This window comes from Brachionichthys hirsutus, unplaced genomic scaffold, assembly GCF_040956055.1.
Source record: "Brachionichthys hirsutus isolate HB-005 unplaced genomic scaffold, CSIRO-AGI_Bhir_v1 contig_176, whole genome shotgun sequence".
In the NCBI taxonomy this organism is placed as follows: Eukaryota; Metazoa; Chordata; class Actinopteri; order Lophiiformes; family Brachionichthyidae; genus Brachionichthys; species Brachionichthys hirsutus.
Genome location: NW_027180392.1, coordinates 35,810 through 59,335, shown reverse-complemented (window position 1 = coordinate 59,335; position 23,526 = coordinate 35,810). Strand labels below are relative to the sequence as shown.

At 42.3% G+C, this 23,526-nt stretch overlaps 3 protein-coding genes across 3 annotated transcripts; all 3 read right to left on the bottom strand.

Annotated features, from left to right (window-relative positions):
* Nucleotides 1-342: 342 nt before the first annotated feature.
* Nucleotides 343-8,037, bottom strand: LOC137914508 (hexokinase HKDC1-like). Its single transcript, XM_068758046.1, has 20 exons — nucleotides 7,975-8,037; nucleotides 6,344-6,506; nucleotides 6,060-6,217; nucleotides 5,819-5,941; nucleotides 5,648-5,743; nucleotides 5,410-5,509; nucleotides 4,530-4,713; nucleotides 4,269-4,424; nucleotides 3,937-4,170; nucleotides 3,596-3,737; nucleotides 3,337-3,493; nucleotides 2,919-3,058; nucleotides 2,716-2,835; nucleotides 2,421-2,516; nucleotides 2,011-2,110; nucleotides 1,646-1,856; nucleotides 1,257-1,412; nucleotides 1,039-1,126; nucleotides 633-778; nucleotides 343-475 (listed from the first exon to the last, which is right to left on the bottom strand). The coding sequence occupies exons 1-20, from the start codon at nucleotides 8,035-8,037 to the stop codon at nucleotides 343-345; spliced, it is 2,766 nt and encodes a 921-aa protein (XP_068614147.1).
* Nucleotides 8,038-8,471: 434 nt separating this feature from the next.
* Nucleotides 8,472-15,673, bottom strand: LOC137914517 (ATP-dependent RNA helicase SUPV3L1, mitochondrial-like). Its single transcript, XM_068758055.1, has 16 exons — nucleotides 15,307-15,673; nucleotides 14,731-14,808; nucleotides 14,309-14,416; nucleotides 14,110-14,224; nucleotides 13,275-13,443; nucleotides 12,456-12,567; nucleotides 12,021-12,098; nucleotides 11,734-11,825; nucleotides 11,341-11,521; nucleotides 11,108-11,201; nucleotides 10,736-10,855; nucleotides 10,548-10,647; nucleotides 10,392-10,472; nucleotides 9,700-9,876; nucleotides 9,342-9,490; nucleotides 8,472-9,185 (listed from the first exon to the last, which is right to left on the bottom strand). Exons 1-16 carry the CDS (start codon nucleotides 15,566-15,568, stop codon nucleotides 8,768-8,770), a joined length of 2,334 nt encoding a protein of 777 aa, XP_068614156.1. The 5' UTR covers nucleotides 15,569-15,673; the 3' UTR covers nucleotides 8,472-8,767.
* A 904-nt stretch (nucleotides 15,674-16,577) lies between these two features.
* Nucleotides 16,578-22,068, bottom strand: LOC137914509 (vacuolar protein sorting-associated protein 26A). The gene is made up of 9 exons (XM_068758048.1): nucleotides 22,017-22,068; nucleotides 20,911-21,060; nucleotides 20,433-20,508; nucleotides 19,866-20,022; nucleotides 19,259-19,423; nucleotides 19,066-19,172; nucleotides 18,512-18,613; nucleotides 18,326-18,435; nucleotides 16,578-18,205 (listed from the first exon to the last, which is right to left on the bottom strand). Exons 1-9 carry the CDS (start codon nucleotides 22,017-22,019, stop codon nucleotides 18,089-18,091), a joined length of 987 nt encoding a protein of 328 aa, XP_068614149.1. The 5' UTR covers nucleotides 22,020-22,068; the 3' UTR covers nucleotides 16,578-18,088.
* Nucleotides 22,069-23,526: the final 1,458 nt, after the last annotated feature.

Genomic DNA, 23,526 nt, shown 5'->3' with positions numbered 1-23,526 from the left:
TCAACCCAATTACAGAAAAACAGGCACGATAAACTGCTGAAAATATACAAAGGCACAGTTTTATACGTTATAATTAACCTACATATCTGTATTTGTGCTCCTGAAGATCAAACATTATTAGTGCAAAGCAGTCGGTATTTGGAAACACATTTTAAGGAGCCAGGGATTGTTTTCAGGGAAAATACTTCAGTTCTTGTGTTTCGTGAATCACTTGCTACACACCATCAGCACATCCTGACAGAACTGAACTTACAGATAGAACAGCTTCATGTGCAGATCAATAGGAATTCCAAGAGAGTTTTAGTCGTTCTTGATTGGAAGGAAAGTCGAGCGACCGCTGTGTCAGTCACGCTTCTGTCTGGCCACGGCTGCGATGAGGGCAGCGCCTTTCCCACTGCCTTCATCAGAAGGCAAGAAGGTCACGTTGCACCGGGGAGCCAGGACTCCGGTCGTCTCTCGGAGGACGCGAGAGAAACTACGAAGGCGTAGCAGAAGGAACAGAAAAGTGTTTCATCAGTCAAAATAAAGGGCACGAAGAGTGGCCACTTGAATCCGCTCGACAATAACAAATGCTTCTTTTTAATTGGCTTTGCTGGAGGTTCACACAACAGCTAAAGCACACGAGGACTCACTGTGGATGTAGTTTGTAGAGCGTCCCGTCTACCCCTACAGAGATACTGAGATGGTCCAGTCCTCGGTTCTCCCTGATCTTATCCACCACGGCTGCCATTCCTGCCCCACACAGCTGAGCTGCACGCCGTGACACGGCTCCACACACCTTTAGGATAACGGAACTTGCTATCATTACTGCAGCACTGGAGAAAGCCACAGCGTGCTGACTCAGAAAATACAACAAATAACAACAACAACAACACTAAATAGTAGAATTATGACTCCAAAGGACAGAACCCAGGAGGCTTCTGAACCAGACGCCTAAAAACGGACCCAAAAAAATGGCTAAACATGTGAAATTGCATTGAAAACAGCTTTTTCATTGCAAACGCAACAAAGACTTGGTCATCACTTGTTATCTTCTACCTCTTTTACAATGATACTGTCGTCACAGGTGCCGTCAAGCCCAAGCTCCTGGAGAATCGATCTGACCGTCAGCAGCGCCAGGCGGTCACTGGGGGGAGAAAACACACACACACACACACACAGTAAAATACAGCCACACATTTAGTTAGGACATAAACCTGCAAAGGCGGGTCTGTGTCTAACGTTCACACACACACACACACACACCGTTCTCCTACCTCTCTATTTGAGACAGGTATTTGGTTTGGAATATTCCAGGTCGCTTTAAAGCCTCAGTGACATTTCCTCTGAAGAGCAAACCTCTTCTGGTTAAATCTAACAAGACATGACGGACGACCTCTCCCAAATACATCCCACTGGTCAGCTTCTCAAATCTGCACAATCAACAAAGAAGCACATCATCTGTTAGAAGGCCGAGGACTGCCTTACTGGATGGAGCATGATGCACATGTTGATTTAAAATATTCAAGTCAGTAGGCCTGTAAGTATAGCCTGAACACACGAGAACACAACCGCATACTTCACCCAACCTTTACAGAAGTGTGAGCAGGATAGCACAGAATCCTGACACACACACACACACACACACAGAGAGCATAAATCTAACCTTTGTTTTCCAGGGTTGATTGAGTCGCCGTTCACCTCGGTGTCGTACGGCGTGATGATGTCATTCAGCGAGCCATCGTCGCCCAGACCTCCCCATTCTGTGTTTATACACATCCCTGATATCTCAGCACCCCCCTCCATCTGCCCAAACTCTAGTTTAATCTTCTCAATGTTCTTCAGTTCCTCCATATAACAAACATTACTGCCAGTTCCTAAAAAAAAAAAACAGACTCACGCCGTTAATACCTGGGTTATGTACATGTAAACATTACAGATACGTGAAAGAAGAATATTTACCACTTATTAAATATTCTAAGCATGCTTAATTTCAGCCAGCCACACACACACACACACACAGTCATATACCAGCAATTAGTCCAATTTCACACCGAGGGTCTTCATAGGCGCAACTCATCATTGTCCCAACTGTGTCGTTGACTATCGCGACAATGTCCAAGTCAAATTCCTGCAAACAGAAACAGAATGGATTTTCATTCAATTTCATGGCAGGGTTGATCATGTGGCGTGGAAGAACTCATCCAAATATAGAGTGGCTCTGGTGGATTTATTTTAGATTGGGAGATCATTTTTCACAAAAGAATACACATTAAAAAAAATAAAAATAAAATACAGATCTTGATTAAACGTGAGAAGGATTGGGCATTAAGCAAAGAAAATCATGAATTATTTTGGAGAGGAGTTGGACAAAGGGTTGATTCTTTGTTTAATGAGGATTGTTGGGCCTTTGTCCCTTCCCGTCTGCCCTTCCTACTCACATTGCGTCTCTTGATGGCCTCTCTCAGCATGTTAACAACATCATGTCCTTCACAGTGTGTGGCCTTAAAGCCTTTGGTCCAACTCACCAATTTGCCCTGCAAACAATGGGTTAAAAAGTTTTAAACTATTTACAAAATGTTTTTTTAATGTTGGTGTCCTGTGTTAATTTTTGTACTGTTTATTACCTCCGCCAAGGCGGTTAAGTTTTTGATTCTGATCCTTTTGTTCATTGATCGATCATTGGTCGCTGTATCAAACGGCTAAGCAGGAGCCCCTCTGATGTTTCATATTTACCGTATCAATAGCCGTCTGCTCGCAGGGAAAGGAGAAAGTGAAACCCGTTGGGAGGTGAGCGTTCTTTACCCCCATATAGTCCAGGAAGTCGCCGACACACTGAGCTAAGTGATCAAACAGCTGCAGATGGACAAACAGAGAGGTGTTTGATGAAAATGATCAAGCATAGATCATTAAATACTGAAACAAACACAACGCGCTACCTCTTCCCCAGTCCCTTGCATTATTTCCAGTGGTATGGTATAGATCTTATGGTAGCTTCGTGAATTACCATTTTTAAAGTACACCAGCAACACTCTGAAGTTTGTTCCTCCCAGATCTAAAGCAAGGTACTTTCCATGCTCTGCAAAAAAAAATAAAATAAAAAATACACAACATTCATGTACTGATTAGTTTTTATATACAAGTCTGTCAAATTTAGTCTTCTTCTTCTGGACAATGAAAAAAAAACCAACAAGCAGTTGATATTTTCGCCAGAATAAGTGGGGCAGGATTCTATAAAGGCGGCTCGATGTATTTTCACCAGACTTGTGTCGTGAGAGTTCAATAGATAATTCGGAATATTCGGAACGTCCTCTTCTGAGTGTCCTTGTAGCCCACTGTGTTGGTGCGAGCTCAGACCTGTGCCAGTGGGTGTGTGGTACACAAAGGAAGGCAGCATCTTCATGGAGGAGGGGACTTCGCCCTTCAGTCCTTCTTCTAGCCCGGCCCTCATCCTTGCCTTGACCAACTTCAGCTGATCTTTGCTCAGTCTGAAGGAGGACAGCGTCTCGTCCACCTGAAATACAAGGAAGATAATGTGCCAGAGGTGACGGCATCAATGAGAATAAAGCGTGCATGCTCTATATAGAGCACAAGAACGCAGCCGTCGTCTCCCGACCTGGTGCCGCCGTGATGTCAGACGTTGGGCGACTGCCGTCACCAAGGCGGCTCCTTTACTGCTGCCCCCGTCTGACAGGACAAACCTGACGTGGCACTCGGGAAGCAAACGTCGCACGACTTTATGGAGACGTTTGGCATACCTGAAATGAAAACAAATGTCTTATATGTTTAAACTCATTCACCCAATTCAGAGGTCTAACTCAGCGTTCAATTCATAACAATCTGCTATTTTATTTTCATTAAATTTACAATCATCACTCAAACGTCTTCCACATGAAAAAAGGCACACCGACTCGCATGATCAAGGATTTTTGCTGAATTGTTCTCATGAAAACCTACTGCGGATGTGTTTTGTACACCGTTCCGTCCACGCCCACTGTGATCCGCAATTTTCTCAAATTCCGGGTTCGCTTCATCCGACTCAAAATAGCTGCCAGCCCTGCAGCCACCAAATTCGAGGACCTGAAGGACACTATTGTGCCGACGTGTTGAACAGCAACGCAATCGTCCATCGATGGGGTCAAACCGAGCTGCTTGAGAACATCTCTGGTGTTCTTCAGGCCATATTTGTACCTGGAACCATCGAGGAAAATATGTGCAGAAGTCGTGACAGTGCATCAAATGTTCTTCTTCTGCAGCGGGAACGTGAAGCAGGAACACAGATAACTTACTGCTCCATGGATGCTACTTGGGCAGTGGTTATCTTCCCTTTGGTCTTCAGGGCATCGGATACATTTCCATCAAACAGGAGTCCACGTTTAGCCATCTTTAATACAACCAGCCTGACTAACTCCCCCAGATACATCCCACTGACCATCTTCTCAAAGCTACAATTAGGAAACAAAGGGCAGAAGACAAAACAACAGGATTTGAAAATTACAGAGTGACATACATGCTGCACCATATCATCAGAAACGTTTAGCTCTCCTCACATTTGTTTTCCGGGGTTGTTGGAAGCTGCGTCAACATCGACGTCAAACTCAGTGATGTAATCGCTCAGAGCCCCGTCGTCTCCGAAGGCCCCCCACTCAGTGTTCACACACATCCTTCCCTCGTCTCCCTCCACCAAGTCGACGTGGCGCAGGTCCTCCATGTAGCACGCGTTGGTGCCAGTGCCTTCACACACAAATACACACGATACCCATTCACGCGTTTGTATACAGAAGACTGGAGAAAAGCAGTTCCATTCACCCCCCCCATGAAATACAGAATTAACCCGAAACAGTTCTGAACACTGCAGCACGGTGACGCAGTGTGTAGCGCTGGTGCCTTACATCAAGAAGGTCACAGGTTCAAATCCAACTGTGATAGGATCCAGTAGAACCTACGACCTGGATTTCGGATTAAGCGGTTAAGAAAATGAATGAATGAATGAATGAATGAGTTCTGAACACATGCATTTAGAAGGTGAAACACTAGAGGGAGTAGTGAGTAAAGTAACGTCCCCATAAACATTTACAAATACTAGCACCAATTATTTAATTACATCACACTACAAAAAGATAATTTGCTAAATAATTACATAAATAAATACATTTAAACTTTTTGGATGTTTAGGAATGTCTCATTCAGTTTCATTGTGATTTATGAGTCTGTTGTGTTTTTTTGGATGACATTAAATTGACAGGCATCACACAGAGCAGGTGTGTGGCAGATATTACTAACACAAAGATATAGCTTTAATGTTCATTTTTTCAAACACACAAACAGATACTCGGGATCCAGAAGCACAGACTTTGCTTGTTTGCTCCCTCAAACAGCTTCACGAATTCACCAAATGTGGCGATTCTTCCGTGAAGATAATTAACTCACCGATAATGAGTCCAACTTCACAATAGCGGTCGTCAAACCCGCAGGTCATCATGGTAGCTACGGTGTCATTGACCATGGCTAACACCTCCACGTCCAAACCCTGCAGAGGAAGTTAAAGGTCAAGAGGGAGCTCATCATCCAAAGCCATGTCTGATGAAAGGACAATAATTTATGGGTAATACAGTTGAAGTAATAAAGGCCGATGTTTGACATAGCCGTGTGAAGTTGGACGTCCTACCCCGGTTCGGTCGATAGCCTCCCTGAGGGTCTGGACCACGTCTTTGCCCTGCAGGCCTCGTATCCTGTAGTGCTTGCTCCAGTTTAACAATAAACCCTTAGAAGCAGATACACAGAGTGACACACATTGGAGATGCAGACCCTGAAACTGAGACGGATGGATGTCCCTCACCTGATCCAAGCTGGTCTGTTCACAGGGAAAAGAGAAGGTGAAGGCCAGAGGATGTTTCTTCACCATGCTGATGCTCCTTTTATGCACAAAGTCCTTTAGCGACTCGGATACGTGGTCAAATAGCTGCAGACAGAGAGGGAGAGAAAACAGGAAGAAGATGGAGAACCATCCAGCTCCCACTTGTCTCTTGTCTTTCCTTATGTTTTTTTTTTAACAGCCAGTGTTCCTGGTAACGCCCCACCTCTGATCCTCTTGCACTGAGTATCTCCTTGGGTATCGGGTAAACCTCCTCCTCCATGTCCACTCCTCCTGTCCGAATCCCCGTGCCCTGTCTCACTTTAACTTGGAGCACCTTAAACCTGGAGCCTCCGAGATCCAATGCCAGAAACTGTCCTTTCTCTGCAGGGGGTGCACGAGGGAGAGAAGACTCATCTGCGTTGTTCAGCATGAATGTGGATGTGGGATGGATGATGTGTTTCTTCACAAATGTTTCACAAACGAGTTTGGAAAAAACACAAATGTCACCTGTTCCATCAGGAGTAGAGCGGACATGCGTGGGCAGCATCTTCACCGCTGCTGCGGCGTTGCTATCCGATGAAAGCCCCTTCTTCATTTCAGCCTGGAAACAAGCCGAGATGTCTTTTAGCTGGTTGTCATGGAAACGCATGGCGTAGAGAAACCTGTCCACCTAGAGAAAAATAAATAAATGAAAGGACACATAAACCAGAGCAAGCATGGACGCAAAGACAAATGAGACATTCAGAGGGAGGGATCGACTAAAGAGAAAGTGTAATGTTATAAACATTTTTAAACAGGGTTTATGTACAATACCCACGGTATATAACACTAATGCATAACCTAGAAACAAATAGACTTCATTATACAACCCCAGGCAGTGTTTTTTGAAGAAGGTTTTGTGGTAAGAACATTTAAACATTTAATCTTCTAAAAAAAATTAATAAAAACAAGCAGGGAAAATTTACTTTATCAACATGCCTTCCAAGTTCACACACTCTCTACCCTCCCCTATCCCAAATGATCGCCGCGGTAACAGGTGTAAGGGGCCGGGTCCCTCTGGTCGCGCCACCCTGACTGGCTGTTATTGTGTCTTTGTGTTTGACTGTGCAGGGATTCCTTAGGAGTCAATAGATTGTCCCCGTGAGAGTGTGCATTGACCCCATCTGCACAAAGGGAGGAGCACCAAAAGACGTTAATCATTGCTCAAAAAAGACAAAAGAAAGTTATTGTTACAGCACCTTGACCTTACTGCCTTATCTTTTAGATTCAGTATAGATAATTATGGGCATGACTTCCAAACTTCTGCAGGCAAACGCTGACAAATATATATATCAGGATATATATATGACAAATTCTAGTTTAACATTCACTTTCATAGAGATCAAAGCAGTATTTTGATTTTGATTCCGTCGTCACATAAAAATTGTTCAACAAAGATCTGAGTCAAACAGAGTTGTCTTTGTCTTATTTTGATTATTGAAGCTTCGAGGTCATGACAAGCAGCAATCTGGTTGCATCAGTGTGTGAAGAACCAAAGTGTGCACGCAATATTTATATCACTCTAGGTGAGGGGTGTGAATATGCATGCCTAACATGAACTTTAAGAGGTGAGGGAGGGGGCGTGAGAGATACAAGAAGGACATGAGAATACAAGAAGCGCCTGCTCATTGTTTAAAATGTACCAATAGGTACAGACAGTATCTGTGTATTTCTGATGAACATTTTATTTACTATTTCTGAAAGGAAAAAGAAACAAGAACACTGTCAATGCTGTCTGGACGACGAGATAGCGTCCAGTTATCTGAAAATACGGAGTACAGGGAGCGTCCCGTTATCTGACGACACTGAGTTCAAGGTAAAAGGAAGACAGCAAACTGTTTCAGGATGTACCAAATAATAATACACATAATATATATATGTGTGGGTGACTAATATATAGAAAAGACTTGCTTCCACAATTTCATGAACTGTTATTTGACAATATTTATATATTCATCACAGATATCTTTGCCAATCAGATCATCCGGTCTGCACCATATTATTCCCTTTACTCTGAAAGTGACAGCTGGAGTTGAGTCAGTGCGTGTGCAGTGCGTGTGTGTGTGTGTGTGTGTGTGTTATTGTGGAGCGGATCCTACCTTCTTTGTGGGGTCCTCCTGGAGTTTGGTGAAATAGAAGGAAATGAGATGAACAGCCAACATGTTGTCGTACGACACGCAACACCACAAAAGCTGTCCGCTTGGCACCTTAAAGTATTTCTCAGTTTATACGATTGTGTATCAACAAGAGTTGATGAAATGCAAATTGACACACGGAGCGCCTGTTGCTTCTGTCCCACACTGATAGCCTTGTTTTGTTCCCACTGACAGAGTCCACTGGCCAGAGACCAGCCTCCACTCTAACGCAATGATTAACTAGTCGAACCCACTTCCTCCCATCTTTATGTCTTCCCACTACACTCGACTCCGGAACCGACACAATCCGAGCAGGCGAACAAAAAACCCGTAATATGATTAATGATGATAATATAGTTCAACTTTAACATGAAGTAGACGGGCAGATGAGTTTTATGTAGCTGTCTTGCACAAAGTGAAATCAAGACAACGAAAATATAGATTTTACTTCACAAATGTCATCAAATTTAATATACAAAAAAACGAAGGACATACACATACATTTATGAAAATAATTTTCCAGCGCTACATAATATGGACACTTGTGAGTTTATCATTTTTAAACAACGCTGTTGTCTACTTGGTATTTATTACCATTAGTTTTGCCTGAAAGCTTGCGATGATACTTTTAGTATTTGAAGTTCATACATCACATTAAATCGTGTCTTATCTAAGGATCGGTTGTTGCAAGTCCCAGTTACTGATCTCCACGGAAACATCATCACTAAAAATAAAAACAACTCTTTTTTTCGCCTCTTTATTTGGTCTTTCTTTTACCTTTGTCCTCATAATTGTGAAGTTCAGCATCGAGTGCACTCCGATTGGTGTTTTTCTGCTCTCGCCCTTTAGCCCACTCCTTCTGCAGCTGCTGGAGAATATAGCGAGACAACTTCCCTTCTCTCACCAGACGACTAGCCAGAGAACTGTCCATCACTTCCTCTGACCTTTTCTGCGCCCTTTGATCTCCGCCGTTGGCCGTCCTACTACTAACTTTCTTGCTGCCTGCTGTCTGAAGGACTTTAGTCATGGATGGGCCAGACGCCGGGTCAGACGCTGGGTCAGACGCTCTGATGAGTCGGGTAATATTTAAGACGCCCTGTTGGATGATGTCATCGAGTTTCTCCTTGATTTCCCGAACCAAGGCTGTGTCTGGAAACATGTCCATGAATCGGTAGCTGGAGACAGAAATCAAAATACATTCCGATTTAAGTCTGTTGAGACAGAGAAGTATGATGATGATGATGATGATTCCCGTTTGATCACAATTAAAAAAGTCCCGGCATCACATTTTCACACAAGACGCCAGACCACGCCCACAGACATGACGTTACCTTAACCAGAGATAGATATCCAACACGTCATGAACAGATTCCAGGTGAACCAGCTCTTTTATATTTTTGGGTGGATCAAGGGGCCAGCTGATGTGACGGCAGACCCAGTAAAAGGTCAAGGGTTCGTCTCGACTGAACTGACGGGCAAACTGAAAGATAAAAAGGTTGAAATCAGTGAAATGCGGCTGCACCCATTGGGTAGAGTAGAAAGTGTACAGGCCAACAGGCAAAGAAATGAAAGGAGCTGCAGGGAAGTACTCGTCATTACTCCCCTTCTGGGGGTGCGTGTGTGTGTGGGGGGGGACAGCTGCTGCTTCAGTTCATCACATGCATTCTTCCACTCTTTATTTGCGCCCACCTTCAGGAAGGAGGTGCAAACGAAAGTCTCCTTCTTGTTGATTGGCGCGGTACAGAAGACGTAGCGCGATCTCAGGGTGAGCGGGATGTGCTGAATCATTTCAGCCAGAAACTTGAAATCGTCAATGTTGCAGACAAAGTACACGCCGTCCACCTGGGAAAGACTGACAAAGATGTCCTGCGAGAGAGACAGGAGGATCAGTCGCAGTGCTAAGATACAGAAGTGACAAACCAAACTGTTTGTAGCAGAGAATCTGAGCCAAATAGCTTTTTTTCTTTTTTGACAAGTGGGTGTAATATTCAGGATTGAGCAGGTTTCTCGTGAGCACGTTTCATGTCAAGGTACCGCTTTCATGTGCAGCCTGGTGCTTTCAGTATTCATGTTTAATCCTGCTAAAATTAATTTACTAAATTACACAGTCTTCAAATGAACAGAGGCATCTTCTGCTGCATTAATCTTGTATATTTTATTTTACTAATCAGCATCATTTCACTTTCGTACTGTCAAGACATCAAATCCGTGAGTTTAAAACATTTTCTCAAGATGCCGTTTTGAAGGTCGAAGGTACGGGGCGCTTGTTTGTTTCAGTTTCATGAGAATTACGGCATCCTATGTTCTAAAACTCAGCGATCTGGTGCAGTCTTATGTGGCAACAGCTCGGGGGGGGGGGGTGCGATATCTGCTGTACTCACTACAAGGTTGGACAGCGTGGCATCAGGCAGATGATAGGCAAACATCTCTATTTGATCTGCTGTGGGATGGAGACCTGCAGTCTGAGATGGGGATGAACACACGTATTGAATCTGGGTTTGTAAGGGTGTGTGTGTGTGTTTGTTTTAAATGATCACCTCTATGGGGCTCACGGATTGGCTGAGTATTTCCTTCAGAACCTTCAAATCGTCTCTCTGCATGGTGGTAACTTGTCCCTCTTTAAAATTGGAGGAGAACCTGGAGAAGTGATATAATATACAGTATATATATTTTTAATGATTATGTAACTAGTGTTGAAATGTGAAGGCAGTAAAGTGAGACTAACCTCCCTGCTCGGCCAGATATCTGCAGGGCCTGCGATGTGCTGATGACCTCCATCTGTTTTTCACCTTTCTCATTAATATTCGGCTTTGTCAGACTGTTGAAGATGATGCGTTTTATGCTCCTGGACAAAGAAAGACCAAAGAAAAATGAACATCAGGCGCTCTATGTGAAAGGACTTTACGTGAACGTCCTGATAACATCAACACTGCAGCTAACTGAAGATCAGATCATTATTCAAGTCATGTGTGAGAACTGATTAAATGTCAAAATATTTTGTTTTATATTTTAATATTCACAGAAACATGTGGGAAAACAAACGCTGTTGAGAAGATGTATTAACTTTTTACATTCCAGCGTGTGAGACGATGCTTACAGGTTCAGGCCCATTCCAATAGCATCTGTAGCGACCAGTATCTTGCAGGGGTCATCGGGGTCATTGAACTTCTTCGCCTGTGCCCGCTTGGTGCCTTGTAAGGAACACAAGTGTACCCACATTATATACACACAAAAAGCTCCTATTTTTAATTTGATTACCTTTTTCTGACTTTGTTTACACTGCCCCTCGCAGTAATAAACATATAAACACACTTTGCCAGACATACTGACCCGGAGGCAAGCTCCCATAAATGACTGCACATTCTTGTCCTCCGGCCTCTATTTGCCTGCTTATGGAGTAGATGTCATTTTTGTTGAAGCAGACGATGCAATCCCCGGCTTCCAAATTTTGTAGTGACTCGACAGCATGATCTAAGACTTTGATTGGAGTTAATCGCTGATAGTTGTGGACCTAAAAAAGAGAAAGGCAATGGAGTGACAGAGAGAGGAGGAAGAATCAATAATACATATATACACACACACACACACTGGTCGTCCTCACTTAACGACGTAGTTACTTTCCGAACATGTACTTTTACAATTTTGGAAAGCCCGTCGTAACTCAGAGTTGTTGTTAAATGAGTATTGCATGTTCAGCACTAACGCTCCTTTCTGCAGCCTCACCTCCATCTCCTCTCCGGTGGTGTACATCAGCTCTCTGATTAAGTCTATGGCTGCAGGTTCCCCACACACATGGATCTCTTCTGCACAGAGACCTACAGGAAAACATAGACACATGCCAAATTAACAAAACAAGATGTTCAGAAACTTAAAGTTAGCATTGCTTAGTTTTCTTATATTTCACCTGCAAATATTATAATTTTGAAATTGCACATTTAGTTTCGCCTGAATTTAAATGCTTTTTAGGATGACGTCCAGACAAGGCAGAAGGTTTTGTGTGTGTTACAAACCCAGCAGTGCTCTGGTCCAGGCCCAGCCTCTGGTAGGGTCTCTGATCATTTGAATTTCATCGATTACAGCCACCTCATCTAGAATCACACACAAATAGAGTTTTAATTTGGCGTCTCAATCTCAACGTGGTCTAATGGGGAAATAAAATATTTTGCTCTGGAAAGTAACAAAAACTTTTAGAATTGTGGCTGAAAATGTATTTTATGAGCAGCCCTCCATAATAAAATGTTTATCCAAGAAGTAACAGAACTCTTAAAAAACAAATGGACCTCTGGTTAATAAACATTCTTGATTGATTCCATGATATTTTTTTCAGGCTCATAAGGATTGAAGAGAATAAAGTAAAAACTTTGCTGATGCTGTCTGATAAAACGATTTCAATGAAACATCTTGTATTTATCTAACAGAAATGTTTCTGCATTCTGCTTGCTTACACGGCGTGGTGACGCTGCACATCTCGATGGTACAGGCCACGTGACTAGCTGGCTGACCCTCTGGGTCCACGAAGGTCTTCTCCTCGCCGGTAACCAAATCACACGGCACACTCTGTGAATAAACAAGCACCATCGTGAAAGGCAAGGCGAGAAAAGAGATAAAACGCGTCGTCGTTCAAATGAACCGTTGGGAAGGAAAAGATTGAGAGAAACATCAGATCGATAGAGACGACTCCAACAAAAAGACAAAGAGTAAAATACAAATAGTACTCCACTCCTTTATTCATCCTGAACTCACAGCATTCAGTATTTATTTCTTCATAATAACAAGTCATCAAAATTCACATAGCAGAACCAGAATAACCTTTGATTAAACTTTAAAGCATTGACATTTTTAATCTTGCACTGTTATTTTAATGTAAATTATTATTTTTATCATATTCATTTGGTTTTTTTTCTTTCTTTCTTGGACAGCACATTGAGCTACTGCCCTGTATGAAATGCATTATATACATAAAATGCCTTGTCTTGCCTTGCATCCATTGTTTTTCCTTGTTAAACCCTGCAGCACACATTACCCACAATGCAAGTGGAACAAGTGGAACAGTTCTGCCTGACGTTTTGGTCCAGTTTTACGGCCGTTTATCAGATTTCACAAAGTACCTTTTGGAGCTGTCTAACTTTTTTTTTTGGTACATCTCTACATTTTTTTCTTTTTGCAGTAGAATTCTCCAACAAGGCGACAACTATGCAACAATCATTGTAAAAAAATCAGCGGACTTCTCCTTTAGACAAAACAGAGGACAAGAAAATGCTTACAGAAGTGTTGCTCTTCTCAAAGATCTCATGAGCCAGCAGTTTCAGAGGGCCACAGTAGACGCCAGACTTAGCCGCCAGGTATCGCTGAATGGCCTGGTATGTTTTACCACTGTTAGTGGGACCAGCATGGAAAATCACCTTTCTTTGGATAGCACGAGCATCGGGGTACCTGATCAATACAAAAACACACACACACTGATAGTGACCACAGTAAACCAAGGCTGGGGCTGGATTCTTGACGTCAATATTAAACATTCACTCAAGGAATTTCAAAAAGCAGCACTTTTTTTTGGGGGGGGATATTTGAGAAACCGTTTGCAGAAAATCCGTTGCAAATGCGATCTTTACAGAATAATGACGTCCGTGACAGGCCTGTACATTGTAAAGCGAAAAACAAATTGCAGAGATGTAGCAGGAGTTCAGCAACTTTAAACAGGTGCAGTGCTCCTGATGCACGATGCTACTCTCATGTTTGCTTCCCGGATTCTGGCGAAGAACGACACCACAGAAATGGATTTGGCAGCAACGAGGCCCAACATTAAACCCCCCCATTCCCTGCAGACTAAGCAGCAGCTCTGAGAGAACCGCCATCGTGCAGGATGCACCAGTCGATGAGGCGGATTACTGTACTGCTTTAAACCAATGCTGACGGGGAGCACACGAGTTACTATGGAAAATGTGGTTCACTCCAGTCGTGTTACCTAAATATTTGTCATTTGCATATGACAAACTATCCAAGCAGATTCCCAAATAAACAGTGGTGCCTGTCTGTCAGCATAAACAGCACATGGACCAAACTCCTAAATCATGCTCTATTATAAAGTACACCAATTACCAATCAGCAGGGAGTCTGAGGTCTGAGATCTTCCTTAAATCATCCATACAGTCAAGCATAGGAAAGATTTGCTTGGCATGACGCATAAAGTATGGGAAGACATCGACTACGTGGCCTGAAATAAAAAAGAAAATGAACATTTTCACACGAGTTACTGAAGCAACGGCATCGTAACATTTGAGTAAAGAATCACACAAACCTGCGCGGCAGCAGATATCACTAAGGATGATGTGCAAATCAGCAGGCAGTGAAGGAACTTCCATGATATACTTCCGAAAGCTAACGAAGGCCTGGTGGAACAGTCGAGCTGTGCACACATGAAAAAACATTTGTATGATGTTCCAACTGTATTAAATGCAGGGTCGATGCCAACATTCCTCAGGCCACAGAAGAACAGAAATGAAATGTGCCGTTTAGAAATTAATATGGGAATTTAATTTCTTGCAAATCATCATACTCCTTCGGTTTCTTTTACAATTCATACAGCTTTCTCAACATTACAAATATTGTTCTCAACAAAATAGATTACCTGTAATATATCATTTTATTTTGGGATTACAATAGTGTGTTTTTTGAAAACAACTTATTTTCAACTCTAAAACAATGCAATCAATTTCTCACCATCCAGGCCGCTGTCTCCTGCCAGCCTCCGTATCTCCTTCTTCTTATAGAACTGGTTGATGATTTTCAGTGTTTCACCTAAACAGACAAACAGCAGGCAGAAAGAGATCGATTATTTACTAAATATACTAACATTTAGAGCAGGGCTGGGCAAACCTTTTGACTCGCGGGCCACAATGGGTTCTAAAATTTGACAGAGGGGCCGGGCCAGGAACAGATGGATGGAGTGTTTGCATGAACGAATATAAATGTAAAAGTCATTACATGAAAGGATTTAGCCTTTTACAGGCGAATTACAAGAAATGCGGTTTAATTATAATGAGATTCTATTTAATGATATAATTTTGACAAGTTTGGCGGGCCGGATTAAAACGCCAATATACCCGGGGGCCATGGGTATATGGCCCCCGGGCCTTGGTTTGCCCATGACTGATTTAGAGCGTAGTGTTCAAAATACGGGACATCTGACATCTCAAGTAGCCTTTAAAGACAAAATAAATACAGGACAACAGGTAAATATTACGTAGAAGTGCTGTGAAACGTACACTTAAAGCCCGATCGGGTGAATATACTCACTTTTATCGAGCGTTTTGCTCAGCTCTGCTCCTGTGAAATCATTATCAGACGAATCGGCTTTCAGAGAGACCGGGATAAACAGAGTGGTGTCCGGGGGGTTCGGAGGGGAACTGTTGGATGACATATTTCTGCTGCAACGCACGAAGCTAGCCGGATGGTGTTCATGGAACAAAACAGAGCCGCCAGCAACGGTGCGAGCATTCCGGGTGCTAATGTGGCGCTGAAGCCGAGACAACAGGTACAGAGTCCGGTTTACCGACATCGTTCCGGGTCTTTTATCTGCACGGTGTCTAAGACGTGAATAATTCCGGTGCTACTTCCCATCCATGCTGTCCAGTGCGCGTAAATGTACAGGTTAAGGGCATAAAGTTTCAACAGAGGACGTCCGATCACCAAAATGCTTCCAGGTACCACAACGTGAGACAGGACCCCTCGTTGAATAGCTGCCCGCTAGTGTGCCTGTATTGCTGTTGAGGGCAAAATCTACTTGTATTAAAAATATATAAAGAAAACGGCTAACTTAAATGAGCATGTCTTATACAAAAATAATAGTCAGTAACAAAAGCAGAATCTAATATTTAAAAAATATACTCTAAACTGTAAACACTGACAGTAAAAATCTAAACAGGCAACAAAATAATCCTTCGCTACCCGAACTCAAAGATCGTCTACAAAATATTGAAGCTCGCCTCCGTCTAAAAAAAAAAATCGCTTTCTGTATATATATTTTCTATCCATTCATTTATAATCTAAATAAATCAAATAATAATAAATAAACGGTTACGGCTTCAGAGCTCTCCCGAGCAGAGTTGTTAGGTGCAATGAAGAAATCTAAACGCTAAAATTCAGTTTTTGTCCATGTTGAATTAACTGGTTCAACTTCTGCTCAATACTGCAGACAAGCCAAGCTGTTAATGTGCTCTTTGGGTTAGGAGTCTCTTTAAGAATGATCACAGGATGTGCAGTATAAATTTACTTTACTCACATTTCGTTCTAGCTTTATACGAGTTCTGGATGTATATACATGCTATCATACAGACATATGTTGATGCCATGATCAGGCCGTGTGCAAAGTCCAACATATAGTAAATATGACAAGTGCAGCGGGATCGGCATTGAGGTGCCCCTTCATTTACCCGTGAATGTATTTGAAGCACACCTAAAAAAAAACTCCACTTGTACAGCGCTCATGGAAAACAGAAACTGACGGATAGAAAGAAAGTTTACAGGTTCAAAGTAGTGAGGTGGGACAAATACATCTGAAGTGCAGATGGGTGTTCAGAGGTTTATGAAACATGATAACAGCATGAATTTCACATCCAAGATACATAAAGCAAAAATAAAGTGTATACAATGTGCCGATTTAAAACACGGAGTGATATATAAATGACAGCATCATTTCAGATAGACACGGGAGCTCGCCGAGGCGAGGTCGACTTAGTTTCAGCTTCCGCGGCCCTCATAATTATTCAGCAATGGAGGGGAAAGCGCGAAGCTGGCCACAGATCAGAGTAAATTAGGCAAATGTATCCTCCACACAAGACCGGTAACATCACTCAACGCTGCGTGTGCATCACAGTGATACATGGCTAGGTTTTACAGTGTATCGATATTGCATCGCTTCCAGTGCTTACATGGTTTCATTTATCAGTATTTTAATTCTAAAGAGACAGATCCAACACAGTAATTTATTTTACTCAATCCACCCAAGTTCCAATTTGTTTAGTTCTACAAACTTAACATTTTGAAATATTGTTGTACTACCCACACTAAATGGGTTTCTGAATGTGTTGAAACTTAACTCTGTAGCTATAATGATTAAGTAAACGTTAGTAACCATCATTGTGTGAATCTTTTTTAAATATATATATATTTGAGTGAATCGACGCTTTGACTTTTGAACTAAAAAAAAATCTTAATTTGATAGACGGCACTAGAAAAAAATAAAACATAAATGGGAGATGGAAGTTTTTTGAAGATGGATTTCTAAAGATTAGCTGGAAGTCTAGAATATTTATTCAAATAATGTTTGAAATAACATATTGGATTGGAAAATGTTCCTGTACGAAATAAAATGTGAACTTCAAAATGAAACGCATAACCATTTTTAAGAAACACCGGTAGCCGAATTTGATGTTTGGATATAGGATTAAACTTATTTAGAGATGTTTATTAAACTTAAATTAAACTCTTGACCGATCATACATTTGAGTGAAGAGTGTTTCTGAACTGCATCCCTTACCAAACAGAACTAGTTGAAATGCAGTCGCTTAGCCCCTTCAGCTCTTCTTTCAGACTGATCCCCGCACGTTAAACACTTTCAATCACTGCTCATCTAATTTTGAAGCAGAGGATGCAAGAGAAAGTCCAGGATAGGCGCTGTCCAAATCTGCAGACAACGCCCCTGATGCTTGGTAAACGCTGTCGTCTGCGGCAAACTCCAATTTTGTTTTATTATGCATTCAGCAAAATGATTCTACGGCCTCACTTGTGCGTGCACGTTTTCACACACCAAGATCAAATATTTTGCTTCAAAGTTCTTTACACGAGTCGACTCGATGTGCGATCACTCCTTTACATTTAGCATTCGGGCCTACTTGGATTGGAGACAAACCGTGACAGCTCGTATCCCAAGCTGTGAAATGGTGAAGTTTATGTGTATTCATGTACAGAGGCAGCTCTCAGTCCAGGGAGGGTGCGTGTCATCCCTCACACCTCCAGCTGTTCAGCAGTGAAAGGTTGGGGCGTGTCAGTGCGTTTTCAGTTCATCTGAGCAGCGGCCTCACATCTCAGGCTGCTCCGCATCAACTGGCTGGGTTCGGGGCTCAGGCGACTCGTAGCGCTGAAGGAAGTTTCTTTTCCTCAGCTTGTCGGCGGCTTTTCTCCACAAAACAATCTCCTAAGACACAGAGGCAGGCGAGTGAGTGAAAAGAACCTGATAGAGCGTCAGGTCATTTCAGAAATAGTCCCACAGTGCACCGGGAAAGAAAAATGACACCGACGTGCAAAAGTGTTTTACCTGTTGTTTAAAGTATCTTCTATCCTCTTCATCCACCAGAACCAGATTGAGGAAGTAGCGTACAGAGTATTTCTTGTTGACATCCCTCATGGTGGGTGTCATGTCATATCCTGTGAAGAAACAGCAGACATCCTCACCATAACGGAGACGTCAACAAGGACAATAAGAGCAGATGAGAAGGGTTACCTGCAAGGAAGAGTCTGATGGGGATCGATTCTCCTTTAACTGGAGCTCCATCCATGATCTCATACTTTGCAACCGTCTCCGTCTCTGTGGTCGTGCTCGGACCTGAACATTATACGAGTGGAATAGAATCTGGTAAAGTTGTATTGGGAACGGGTTTACAGAGGAGTCGGATAATGTCAGCTTCATTTCAAGTGACTTGTCTGGATTCTAAATGTACGTACAGGTAGTCGTCGACTTACGACCACGATTGGTTCACAGGGTTTTTTGCCCTTTTTGGTCGCAAGTCGGCCCGTGTTAAATGACCGTGAGAATATTAAGCTGCGTCATGATACGGAAAACATTGGAGTAGAAAGAGAACATTTCCTCTCGGTAGACATCGAAGAAGAGACCGGAGAAACGGTCGTGCATTTTATTAGCTCGCTCGCTTTCCAGTACGTCGTAAAAACACGCGTTAATCGGACAAACACAAAAACAAAACAGGCCAGTGCCGTTATTTATCAACCGCCCCTGGATCACCTGCTGAAAGAAGAAAAAGAAGAAAAGGAATAAATGACCTATGCCCGTCATCTCCTTCTTGATGAGCTGTAGCTCCATGTGCTGGATCTTGATCCTGACCAGCAGGAAGTAGATCTTTCCAACAATCACATCCTTAAGGTGGTATCTAACAAAGGGACATAAAGAGAAGCCGTTCACACCGGTCCCGTTTGGAGTTGGGCTTTTGACACGAGCAGAAGATTTAAATCTCACTTGGATTTATTGTACTCAAACTCAATGTGCAGACAGTCTTCTATGCCGACCTCCATCTTGATCGAGTGGTTGACGTCTGGGTAGGTGGCTAACTGGTGGACAATCAGCTCGTATTCCTTCACGAGGTCAGACAGTCGACGGACTATCGTCACCCTGAGGAAATACCTGCGAGACAGAAACAGCACAGGCCTCAGAAGTCAGTCAGAAACGGGGCAGAAATAATAATCCTTCTGAATTTACTATCACGAACAAAGTATTGCAAATGAGTAATACTTTGATAGTCCCTTAATCAACATAATGAACCTTGAATAAGTGACTGAGCATTTAGTACAAAAATAACGAAAAGGTTCAACGTAAAAATGACATCTTGTACTTTTTATCTGACAAAAAAAGGAGAATTTTTTTTACTTACTAACTGGATCATCCTAAGATTATTGAGCACTTGTATTCAAACAGATCAAACGACAGATCCTTTCCGTCTGCTATCAGCAGTAATTCTATTAACACACGATCCTTGTGAGGGAGGGACTCCGTCAGCGTCCTCATCCAGTGGAGTAAGATTTAAAACGTCAGATTGAAAACATGAAATATATATATATATATGTACCTTAGCCTGACATTCGCTCCAGTGTAGGACTCATAGGGCTTCTCCACCTGCATGAACTCAAAGTCGTAGCTCCTGTTTTGGCCGAGCTCTCCAGGCAGAGCCAACTCTTTCACCAAGTCCACAAACTCGTGGGTGTTGCTCTTATCAGAGAATAACTCTGAGAACACAGACGATTGGGTTTAGCGGCTGCTTAAAACATTTTAGAGGAACATGCTGCGCTCGTTGCTTCCTCCTGCTGCACGCGGGGGAGGCTTTAGTTTCACAACCGCATGCTGCGCATGACGAGCACGTGCTCCATTAAACCTTTTAGCCGCATGATAAAGCCAACATCTGGAGCAAGTTTTACATCGACAGAGATTGAATGCCTCGGTGGACACAACTAACACGCAATAGAGCTGCCTGCGGAAGATAACCGTCGTTGTGGAGAGGCAGATTTCAATGGGAGGGTTTCAAAAAAACACCAACAGACGTCAACGGCACTCAAAGGGTTAAGCAGTAATCGTCAGTACAAAAACAACGGTTGACCACTATCATAAATGACCGTTAAGTGACTTTAATCATCCTCACCTATCTGTCCGACGAACTCGATCCGGATGCCCTGATGCTCCAGCCGCTTCCCTCCCTGCTTCACGTTTAGATTCACCTTGAGAAGATCGGATGATCAGACGAAGAATAACAAACGATTTCTGTTTGCTTTTTAAAAGTAAATCACCAACAGAACATGCTCCCTTTGTAGATCACACAACTTATCACTGATGGGAAAACATCCAAACAGCCAATCAGGGGAATATCACAAGTTCACGTGTTACTGGATGGACTCTGATATTACTGGATAAAGTTGATTCACTTCCTTCAGTCAGTTCAAATCATGCAACTAATTTAATTACTCATTAATGTATAAAAATAAATGGCTGAAGTTCATTTTTTGATGACCCGTGTGATTAATTAACAGAAGAAATGACGACAAATTAAAGCCATGCTTTGCGCGTGTAACGTTCCTTCTCCGAAGCGCAGCCTCTTAAGCAGGAACGGGAACACGGCCCACCTTGCCAGACACAGACTCCCCATCGTAGAACAGGTAATGTTTCTCCAGCTTCCCATCCTCCGTCTTCACCTCCGCCGTCTTTCTGCTCTCCGCATCGCTCAGCAGCACGTCGATCTCACACACGGGCCCAAACAAACCCCCGAGGAAACTCTGGAAACACGAAGCACACCTCAGAACACGCCGACAAGTTCACAAGTTCAATGGATGCCGGCCGGAAACCGCAGCGCCTGTGAGGAATGACCACGCAGGCGCAGTCGCCCACCCAACCAAACCCATTCAGGGCTTATTGCGAGCCAGTGGGCAACTGCAATGCTACCATAAGTGGCACGTCACTCCAACGGCGACATTTTTGCAGACTGTATTTTGATCAATGAGCTTCATGTCATTATTTTTTTTTTGGTTAGTGTAAAAAGGGAGCGGCCATTTGGTAACAGCTGAGTAAAGGGATTGTGGTGACAAAGCTTGCCCTACAAACAAGTGAAGATCAAAGGATGCTGCAGTGATCTCTATTGTACGTTTTTAACTCTCTTAATCGAAAATAAAAAAAAAGGAGATTCGAACGCAGAAACCCCCAAAACTGACTGAATGTGCTAGAAAGGAGCGAATGCCACGATAAGCAGAGCAACACAGCGGGTCACGTTTAATCTATGTAGGTGTGCCATTAACTACTAGAATGAATAAAAAAAACGCGTTCTAAACAAACCTCAATAAAATATACTTTATATTTCAATAAAAGTACTATTTCAACATGGATCTAAAACAAAACATCACAGCAAACAATAAATGTACTCTCAGTTCAGTCACAGCTTCCGTTACAGATAACATACCATTTTGAATAGTTTAATTTTTGCCATTAATTTTAGTTCGTATCTCAACAAACAAACAAAAACACCAGTTTGGTTGTTGACGAGACAGAACATCGAGAAAGCAAAGACGGCCTGATAAAAATGCTAACTGGCCCAGTCCAGCTAGCTTTCCCGACGGTTTTAAGTTTTAAATAGTGACTGCGACGTGGAGCTTGAGGTCGGTTATAACCCCGGGCCGTTAATAAATACCCGGTTGACCGGAATGAAGTGCGAACAGACGGCTCTTGTTCTTACACTCACCATGTCGGCCGTCTAAGCAGCTGAAGCTAACGACTAGCCTGACACCGTGTAGCCACCCTGCCTGAACCAGGAGGTCGTGGCGAGGCGGACGTCATGTGACCTGGGTCACGTGTGTGGGCGGGGCAGCCGTGATTGATTCAGTGTTGGGTTCAAAAGCGGATATGAACTCACCCTTTTAAATGTTGTTGTTTTTTATTTTACAGTATCTTGAAAAATCATTGTTACAGTTATTACATTTTTCTTAGGGATGGATCTTGGTACAGGAGCAGGAAATTAAATAAATTAATAATAATAATAATAAATTCAGTCACTCAAATTTATTTAATCGTGAAGAAAATTGTGGGGAAATAGTTACAGATCCTCTATTTTAATGATCCCAAATATTAGGAGTAGCTTTCAGGGTCAACGAATTAGGTGATACTTGCTTTTACATGAGGCAGAAACGATTGAAGTCACGTCATTATGGCTGTCATTGATCTCTAATAAACTTTTTTTTTTAAGTATCTTGTCTGAACATAAATAGAAACTAAATTTATTTATAGGGACCTTTCAAATTTGGTCGTCATCTTATTTTTAAAAACATAAACATGTTTTTAGTAAGTCATCTCACACTTAAATAAAGCTTACCAGCGCTCTCCGGTGGAGAAGCACAGGACAGCACTGCTTCAAGTTGTAACGTGGCAAGATTTAATTACCATACAAATATTGTGTTTTAGGGTAAACTCTGGCTGTAAAATTATCTTAAAGTTGAGATGTCAGCAGGCTAATTCAAAACTGAGATTTGAATACTAAACGACTGACTGAGGACATTTGATAAACACATAACACAGAATAAACACAGAACAAATAACAGGCCTCAGAAAATCTATTAAAAACTGAACAGAATACTGTTATTATAATTTTTTATTTCAAATGTAAATTAGACATTGCAGAGCATGCTGAAAATAATTACATATTTTGAAGATGTTACAGCTCACTGGTTAAGATTTAATGAATGTATTCTTGCCTTTCTAAACATTGCAGATGCTCTAACGATAGATAGTTGTTTAACACTTTTGGGGTCATGTAGAATATACAATATAATAAAATACTTGTTTCTGTGTGTCCTAAAGAAATACACAGTGTGAGCAATGAGTGACATTATCTTATAATATAATGTACACATCCTTTCCACAAGAAAGGACAACGAGGACTCTCATGATGCGAAGGAACTGAAGAACCAGAACTGAAGAAGCTTCTTGGATGAGAGGTGAAACATCTTCAAACAACTTTAAGCAAGTGTGTGTTAGTCCACGACTAAACAGTCTACTCTACAGCTTCAGAAGTTGGTCTTCTCTCATCTCCCGGTCTTCTGGTTTAGCCTGATGGAAGAACCAGCTCCTGCTCATCATATCCCTGCCTGCAATCGGAAAAAGGTTCATCATACAACACTGAGTAATAAAACAAGAGGAAAAATAAAGTAACTGAAGTAACGATTAAATCAAAGACTTACCTTTACTTGGTTTTTCGT